A 9,358-nucleotide genomic window follows, 5' to 3' on the forward strand; every position below is an offset into this window, starting at 1 on the left:
AGTTTTGTCCTAGATTGGGATAATGAAACATGAGATTACACTGCTTGAGGTTCATAATATTATTTCCATTTCATGTGACCCTATGAGTTTGTAATGTGTACACCATTCATACAATCTATAATATTTCAAATTCGGATGGATGTTGTACGAACCAAACGATCTCATTGATTAATAGATTATTATATCTTTTGAGAATTTAAATTCGAGCATAACTTCTAAAGCGATATATAAAGGTTCATTGTCAAATAATTAAGAATTTTTCAAACTAACCTTTTTATTACTAACCTCCTCCTCCTATTTTATCTATTTTTTTCTCTCTTCTCATATTTTGCAAGTCTTCTTTCTAAAAATGAAATATTATTTGAGTTTTGAGTTTCATCTTTTTTATTTTCATTTGAGTGTACAAATATAAAAGTTTTATCTTAATGTAGTATTATTTGAGTTTCATCTTCTTTATTCTTGTGCACTTTTTATATTAATTTGAGAGACAACATTTATTTACACCAAACAGTGGATCATTCGATAGAATTAAAACCAAATACACTCCAGAACATGCGCTTCTTAAGAGAAATTACTATAAATAAAAATTCATTTAACTCAAAATTTAGGGCCCTTTCCAAAGAAAAAGTCTTTCAAAATTAGGCGTATATCACTTTCTGCAACGAACACACGGTATTCTTTAATAAAAGGCGAAATAATAATTTGCTTTGTGCTCACTGCGTGTCTGCTTGGTTAACCGCGGTGGAGTTGCAGTTATTTATACTAGTTCTAGAGCTCGCGGTGCTGTGTATTGCCTATGTGGGATTACTGCTCTGGATCTCGTCTGCCAGTCGCAACTAAGAAAAAGACGGTAACTTCAATAGAACCATGAGAAAGGGACAAAGAAGACATTGCATTGATCTTATATTCTTTCAACAAACATTTGACAATATGGTAACCCAAGATGCATAGTGTACATTTTATGTTTTTCTAGCTGCTGATTATACCATACAACAAATTGGTATCCTCATTGTCACTCTTCTCTTTGAAGCTTGATTGAAGAGGAACAGTGTGTTTAAATCCGATTCATACCGTCACTCTTTTATTTTTTTACTGTGAATGTTGATCTCATTATTATTAAATAGCTGTCAAGTAAATAAAACATTGCCGGGAACAGACTCAACCGGCAAAAACCAACTTAAAACAAAAAGATAAAATAACCGACAACAAAACAAAGCAAAATGAACGAGAGAGAAGAAGACAGCTTCCAGAAACCTCCAACCAAGTGATGAAGAGAAGAAGATCAACAAATTTACATCTTTGTTCGAACTCTGTGGATGAATCAGAGCAAAGTATTGACTTGTGCATGCAGATGAAAACAGAGAGACGGAGTAGGAATGAAGAATCTCCAGTCAGAAACTGATGAAGGATTCCAACTTAATCAGGCGGATCAACCCACCAACGGTCACGAGCGGCTGCTATTTCAACTTCAGGTGGTGCTTCTTCAACCCAAAACATTTGCGAGGTGGGTGTCTGCCTAATTTCGCATGGAGGTGGGCTGGAATGTTTTGATTTCTTCGCACATGGTTGAATGAAATCTGCTCAAAATGACTTCTAAGAGGATGCACATTTTGAATAAGGGCACGAATTTCTGATCTATCAACAATGGAGCTTGTCATTTTGTTGATTACGCTCAATGAATCACCTTCAAAGATGGCTTTTCGAAAGCCAAATTCATGGGTAACTAGGACCGCTTGCAAACAAGCCTTGGCTTCAGCTGCTTCAGGGTTGAAAACAAATGGATTTTGGTGAGTGTTAGAGCCCATAATCAAGTACAAATTATTAAAAATACAGTTTTGTTCTGTGTTTTTATTGATGGTTGAGATTTTATACATTGATATATAAACTGAACATTTTGTTTTAATTCATCCTATATCAGTATACTCATCGATCGTGTTTGTTCTAGTGTGCATTGGTTTTTCATTTCATATTATTTTCTAATTATCTTCTTAAGGTTGGTTTTGTGTGTATCCCAATTCTTCTATATTTGTGTGGATTTCCATAATAATATCAGTTTAACGAGATATCATCTATGTAAGATATATTTATATGACTTATTGGAGAGCTATTCAGTATTCACTTTGGACACAAATTATTATCTCTGCCACATTTTTTAGGGTTTCTGCCAGAGCAAACCTAAGCATTTGTTGATTCTCATTTACTTTATAAAAATGGAATCTGAAAATCCAACTTAAGCATCGACAAATCTAGCAGGACTAAAAGGACTGAGATCAACAATGGCAGCACGTCCCTCAAGTACAAGGTCAGCCAAAGCAGCTCCAGTTGCTGGACCATTGAGTATCCCCCAGCAACTATGACCAGTGGCCACATAACACCCTTTCACGCCCGGAACTTGTCCGATTATCGGCACACTGTCGTCGGTACATGGCAGGAAGAACGCTTGCTCCGCCTTCAATCGCTTTTCTCCTTGGGTCAGATGGCTTGATACATTTTCAGCCACTCTCTTTAGCATTGCTATTGATGCTGAATTGCCTACTATTTGCTCTGGATCATCTGGCACCTCATCCTCGGCCGACATCCCACATATATACACCCCTCTGGGGACCATTCAACTTACCAGAACCATGATGATGGTGGTGATGGGGATGGCCATGGTCGTGATCGCGGTGGTGGTGGTCATGGTCCTGATTAGCGACGCAGCGGATTCGGAGATTGTAGGAAGTGAGAGGAAGGAAGAGGGATTTGTAGCGGGTGGAGAGGGGAGAGAAAAACAAAGGTTTAAACTCGAAAGAGTTGAGGCGTGCGAGTCTCCGAGGGCGTAAAGGGCGAGTCAGAGGTGAGAAATCCGTTAGTGAAATGGAGTGAGTATCCATCTGCAAACTCAGGCCATCAAATTTGCGCGTGGGAGTTTTGGTTGATTAATACTCCTAATGCCCAAAAGAATAAAATGAAAAGAAAAGGGAAGTTGGCGATGTTGTTCTAAGATAGTTCATCTTCACCACATGAAATGAATCATTGCCATTACCCTCTTCATATGATACGCTTCGTTTCGTTTGGAAAGTGACAACGACGTGGTGGCTCCACTCCATGGCGGAACTTCGCTCCTCTCTCTATGGGTAAACTACATGCGTCATATATTATGTTTTTGATTGTTCGATTTTGATCACCAATTGGGAAAAAAATATTGATCTATTATATTATCGTTTCATCCCATTTTAATTTCTCGACGAAGAGTTTATTTTGCTAACCATCTCTTGGATTTTCAATGATACACTAAACGTATGGATTTATTACCATACAAGCAAAACGATTTCCCTTTATTCTATAAAATATCTTGATTAGTTAGCTTTAATCATTTTTGAAAGAGAAGTATTTTTTTATATTTATGAATTGTCCTTTCTTAAATTAAATTATATATGTGTTATAATCAAAATTGAATTGAATTAGAATAACATTAATATCAAAAGATCAAGTATGTACATGATACGAGTTTAACTTGAGCTACAATCTTCACCAACCATGACCTCATTATCATTAAGCATAATTTCTAATATAGCATAATTAATTCTTAGAAAATTAGGAAGACCTTTTTCATCAAATAAAACATAAAAAAAAGGAAACAAAATCTCCACTTAAATTCTATGAGTGGGAATATCATTAATAAAAAAATACCCTTCCATACAAGGAGAGATGGTTTAATAAAATAAAATTTTTTCTAAAATATACATTGCATATAAATCAATTAGGGGGCACTAATAATTTAATCACACCCCCTTAATCAAATAGTGTAGGTCTTATCCTTGGAGAGCAATGGTGAGTTCTGAAGAAGTTCAAGTGATAATGGTGGCCCTAGCCCTGCAAGGTCACATGAACCCCATGTTGAAGCTGGCCAAAGTGCTTGTATCAAAGGGGGTTCATGTCACCCTTGCCACCAATGATGTTGCACGTAAGCGGATGCTGGACTCCAAAATCTCCACCAACTTCACCTCCAAGAACAGCCCCGGTCGACTCACCCTCGAGTTCTTCTCCGATGGTCTTAGCCATGAGTTCGATCGCGATTAGGACACCGGAACCTTCCTTGCCTCACTTAAGGCAAACGGACCCAGGAATGTCTCAAACCTCATTACTGACCTCAAGGCTAATGGCAATCAATTCTCATGCCTTATTACCAGCCCTTTCATCCCATGGGTGCCAGGGGCTGCCACTGAACATGGGATCCCTTGTAGTGTACTTTAGATCCAATCTTCAACTGTTTTCTCCATTTATTATCATTGTATTAAGAGTCCAAACATGTTCCCCAGCTTGGAAAACCCCAATGGGATTGCACAATTGCCTGGAATGCCGGAGCTGACAGTAGGTGATCTTCCAACTTTCATGCTACCTTTTAGCCCCCCGCATTTTCGGCTATGGGTTGCGGAATTCGTTTCGGTTTTGGATAAGGTAAAATGGGTTTTAGGGAATTCGGTTAATGAGCTTGAAGAGGAGACCGTGAACTCTTTGGCATTGGTTAAACCGATTTATCCGATTGGTCCATTGGTGTCACCCATCCTTCTAGGAAAGGAAGAAACTGTTGAAGGAAGTGTTGATATGTGGAGAGCTCAGGATTATTGCATCGAATGGCTTAACAAGCAAGAGCCATCCTCGGTGATCTACGTCTCATTCGGTAGCATCATTATGTCATCAGAGAATCAAATTCATAGCATCGCCCTTGCATTGAAGAACATCAAAAGACCATTCCGTTGGGTTGTTAAAGCATCAAATGCGAGAAAAGACGAATTCCCGAGCGGATTTTTGGAAGAGATCAAAAAGGAGAAATGGGGTCTTGTTGTTTCATCGTGACACGTTGTGGATGGAATTCGGCCCTGGAAACTGTGGTTGCCGGTGTGCCGGTAGTTGCATATCCCGAGTGGACGGATCAGCCGACGAATTCGAAGCTGCTGGTTGATTTTTTCAAGATTGGGGTGAGGATGAGGAACCGTGGAGAAGAGGGACTGAGCGTAGAAGAGGTTGAGAGGTGTATTATGGAGGTGACTGATGGAGCAGGAGCCAGGGAGATGAAAAGAAGGGCAATGGAATTGAAAGAGGCTGCTAAGAAAGCATTGGGAGATGCTGGTTCTTCTAATCGGAACATTGATAGATTTATCTCTGAAATCATGGAAAACCATACAGCAATAACGTTTAATTCTTCATCCAGTTGAAGGGTTGATTGTGCAGGGCACAATATCAAGGCAAGTGTTGAATTACATTGGAATATATATATTGTTGTCTCATTCATGACAAGGCGGCGTTGAAATAAAATTAAGACAAAATGAATGATTCTTTTGAATATCTAGATTTATTAAAAATTGAACTTTTTTCTTTATTTTTTTATAAAAAATAAAAATTTAAAAGATTATATAAAATTATTATTTTTTGGATAAATTGTATCTAAAAAAAAACAGCAAAGTGCTACAACATTACAAAACATCCTTCCAACTTAAACCCTAATATCCAAGTCTATACGCAAATGAATATTCCTTGTATTAGCCTTATCTAGACATTTTCCAGCAAATTTCAACTGTACAATATTACTGATGCTACTAAAAATAGCATCCCTGCCCTCCAGACAATCTAAAATTTATTTTCTTCCAGATAGGATATACGAACGTACTCTACATAAGATTTAAACGCCTCTCAATTTATATATTATAGTCGAAGCTTAACCGCATTCTCTCGAGCTTCAACAAAAACCTAGTAGGTATGAACATATAATCTTTAACAAAAGTCTTGGATATTTGTTTCCAAATTCATCAAACAAGAAATATCTTGTAGATTGTCTATTTTATTGTTTTATAGCTCTCGATAAAACATTTTCCAAGGTCGTTTATATCTTGAGTTATTTCCACTTTTGTTGCTTTTATGATCTATTCATAATTAAAATTAAATATTTATAATAAACACAGTTTAAGCAGCTAATGTTTGAAGAAGGCCAGCTGTTCTGTTCTTGCTGTAAATAAACCGAGTTCAACTCTAAAATATTCGTGTTTGATGCATACGAGACTACTGAAAACACTAACCTTTCAAAATTTAAAAAATCAAATATATTTGTTTTGATCATATAACTATAGATTCATATCTGACACTTAGATTCGAATCTACAGAACTCAGTCAAACATTTCCATTAATGGAACCACTCCGAAAGGCCATAAACCATTCTTTCCCTTGCCACTTTGTTATAAAAGGGGAGGTACCTCATTCAATGGAGATGCTTAACCATTCTTTTTCTCTCCACTCTTTATTGAAAGAATATTTTGAAAACCCTTTGAATTTTTATTATACAAAAGGGTGCGGTTACGACGTCATTAAGACATGCGAAGACCATAGGACAAGACTTACAACATTAACGATGAAACAATACTTGTGCCTTGTTCTGGTGGTGTCCGCCATGCTTGTTCCTTCACCATCTGTTGCTTCTTCTAGAACTCTTCAATCAGCAAAGAAGACCGGAGATGCGACCTGGGAAGCAATTCCCAAGGTTAAAAATGTTAGCATAGGTTCAACTTCAAATCCTGCCGAAGATAACAGCGGTCAGGTTTTATCGAAGCAGCAAGCGGCAACTACGGATTCCGGACCGAGCAGAAAAGGCCCTGGTCACTAGTACAAATCTCTCCTTCGGATTTATGTTCTTCTGGTTTGTAATTTCTCAGGACCGCAGTATTGGTCTCTAGTTGGTACATATATTATATATGTAAGATGTCTATGTAGCTGAATGTGTACATATGTAGCTACAGATGTAATAAAAATATAAACTTTCATTTATCTGGCATCGTCAATTCTCAATTGGGAGAAAACTTCACATTCTGTTGGGACCGAGTCTGAGTCATTCTCCCTTTCTATTGACATAGACATATCATCTCTCCCGAATTCTGGAGTTGTGGATGGTAAACGTTCAAGGACATGCGATGATAACATAACGGAAGCTTCCGATGTGCTGTCCTCGTGTGGATCTCGTACAACCGTGGTTTGCTGAAGTTTTAAAGCATACTCCAAGTCCCATGCCATATCACACATTGTAGGCCTATCGGATGCATCTTCTTGCAAACATTTCTCTGCTATCTCTGCGAATTTTCTTAATGAGTTGGGGTTGGTCTGAGATCTTATGGATGGATCCACAATTTGATCTAGAAATCCTTTATTCTTGCAACACATTCCCCAGTCTGCTAGATTCACTTCTTCTCTTGGAAGTTTAGGATCGATAGCTGGCCTTGCACAAAGCACCTCAAGAAGAACCACACCAAACGAATATACATCAGATTTTCCAGTCAGCTGTTGTGTTTTGAAGTACTCGGGATCAAGATAGCCTAAAGTTCCTTTAATGTCTGTGCTGACATGGGTTTGATCTGGACGGCCTGACCTCGAAAGGCCAAAGTCAGCTACTTTGGCTACGAGGTTGTTGTCGAGCAAGATGTTTGTCGACTTTACATCCCGGTGGATGATGCCCCCAGATGCACCTTTGTGGAGGTAATGAAGTCCTCTTGCTGCTCCAATGCAAATATCAAGCCTTTGCTTCCAAGACAAGCAAGGTAGTTTTGTGTTATATAGGTGATCCCTCAAAGTTCCTTTTTCCATCAACTCGTAAACCAGTATCATCTCAAGCCTTTCGTCACAATATCCAATCAATGAAACAAGATGGCGATGTCGGATTTTGGATAAAACCGTGATTTCCGTCTGAAATTCCGGTAAACCTTGACCTGACTGGTTCGCTTCGTTTCACCGCCACTTTCATGTCGTTCCTGAGAGTCCCTCGATAGACATTCCCAAATCCACCCTTACCAATCTTCAACTTCTTATCGAAGTTTTTTGTCGCCAGCTGAATCTCAGCAAATGGTATCCTTAAACACAGGTTCAAGTTAGGAACAGCGGAAGCATTAATGGTTCCCTCTCTACTTAGTTGATAGTTGAGGCATCTTCAAATTACCATGAGAACTTTCTTTAAGTTTGGGTAATGGTGACCATTCGGAAGTTTGATCAACAGGTTTCGTCTTCCTACATTTCGATCTAATAACCAACAGACCTCCGAAGATGCAGACAAGAACTTGACCTCCGAGAACCGATCCAACGACAACGAAGGGAGACAACTGGTTGGACTTATCTGTCACAGGAACCAAATCAGATTTCCCAATCATTTCCATAATCTCAACTCCATTTAGAAAGGCATTTTTCTGAAGGGAACTACTATCTGGCCCTATGGAGATGTTTATGAACCCTGAATCACCAGAATAAAGCACAAAGTCTTTGAAAAATGGAGTTCCCAGTTCCTGCTTTTCTTCATAAGGATTTATTTCCAGGCCGAAGTTGCTATTTATGTACAGGAAAAAACTTGACACATTCTGCGATAAACTAATAATGTCGCAGAAATGAATCCGAACCAAGTGCCTAGCATTTCTAGTCACTTTTTGTAAGACCAGACTATCTTGGAGTCATTTATGATCTCTTTGGAAGTTTTGTATACCTGATCCGGCGCAATGAAAGGGGAAACAGGATCTAAATAATTAGGCACACCTGCAAAAACTGGGCTATTCTTTGCTGTGTTTGGATCATTCAGGTACTTGTCATCAGGAAGCCATGTTCTTAACAAAGTATCATTTCGGGTGTGATTGTAGGGCCTCCAACATTAATTCTATGAATCGTCTGCAAAGCGCGAGAGAGTAGGCCTTTGTAATCGTTGTTGTTTCCGGTCCAACTAACCTGCATCGCATCATCAAGAATGAAATCCGGAGGAGCAGGGAAGACCTCGATGGCATTCACGAAAGCGAATGAAGATCCTTGTGGGACAAAGTAGATTAACAATTTGCCTATAGGAATGCTGAAAATGAATTCCTTTGTCAGAGTAGAGCCACCACCAAGGTCTTGGACTGAGAAATTATGCAACAGTAGAAGACCAAAAGCTGAAACATTGAAAACCGCAGCTGAGACATCTGCAGAGTTGGAGAAATGAAGGCGTACCAGGTAAGTGCCATTAGTATTGATTTTGAACTCATATGAAGACTTGTGCCGGAAAACTCTTGCAGTTTGATATAGAGATGGTGTCTCTGATGTCTGGCTGTTGTCTGTGACAAAGCTGCTTCCTTTGGTGAATGAAACCGAATCGGAATTCAAATCACCGACGAAGGTCGTCTGGGAACTGACGGTTATGTCGATGTTTGATCCACAGTTGATGAAATACTGGTCTGGAAGCGTGTATGCTAAAGAAAGCAGTTGATATGAGAAGAAAATGACCAGAAAAATAAGAAAACATAAAGAGTCATGGGGTTTATCCGAGTGAAACTTTGCCATTGATTTGCAGTAGTTGCTTGAATGAAAGAAATCAAATGAATGA

At 38.7% G+C, this 9,358-nt stretch overlaps 1 protein-coding gene, 1 non-coding gene and 2 pseudogenes across 2 annotated transcripts; 1 reads left to right on the forward strand and 3 right to left on the reverse strand.

Annotated features, from left to right (window-relative positions):
• Positions 1-609: 609 nt before the first annotated feature.
• On the reverse strand, positions 610-726 carry LOC120206886. Its single transcript, XR_005524150.1, has one exon. It is a non-coding gene; the product is annotated as a U5 spliceosomal RNA (small nuclear RNA).
• Positions 727-2,230: 1,504 nt separating this feature from the next.
• Positions 2,231-2,910, reverse strand: LOC120206802 (putative oxidoreductase TDA3). Its single transcript, XM_039206386.1, has one exon. It carries the CDS (start codon positions 2,606-2,608, stop codon positions 2,231-2,233), a length of 378 nt encoding a protein of 125 aa, XP_039062317.1. The 5' UTR covers positions 2,609-2,910.
• A 900-nt stretch (positions 2,911-3,810) lies between these two features.
• Positions 3,811-5,182, forward strand: LOC120206803 (annotated as a pseudogene).
• Positions 5,183-6,127: 945 nt separating this feature from the next.
• LOC120206868 lies at positions 6,128-9,358 on the reverse strand (annotated as a pseudogene).

This window comes from Hibiscus syriacus, unplaced genomic scaffold (assembly GCF_006381635.1).
Source record: "Hibiscus syriacus cultivar Baekdansim isolate YM2019G1 unplaced genomic scaffold, ASM638163v2 tig00014064_pilon, whole genome shotgun sequence".
Taxonomy (NCBI): domain Eukaryota; kingdom Viridiplantae; phylum Streptophyta; class Magnoliopsida; order Malvales; family Malvaceae; genus Hibiscus; species Hibiscus syriacus.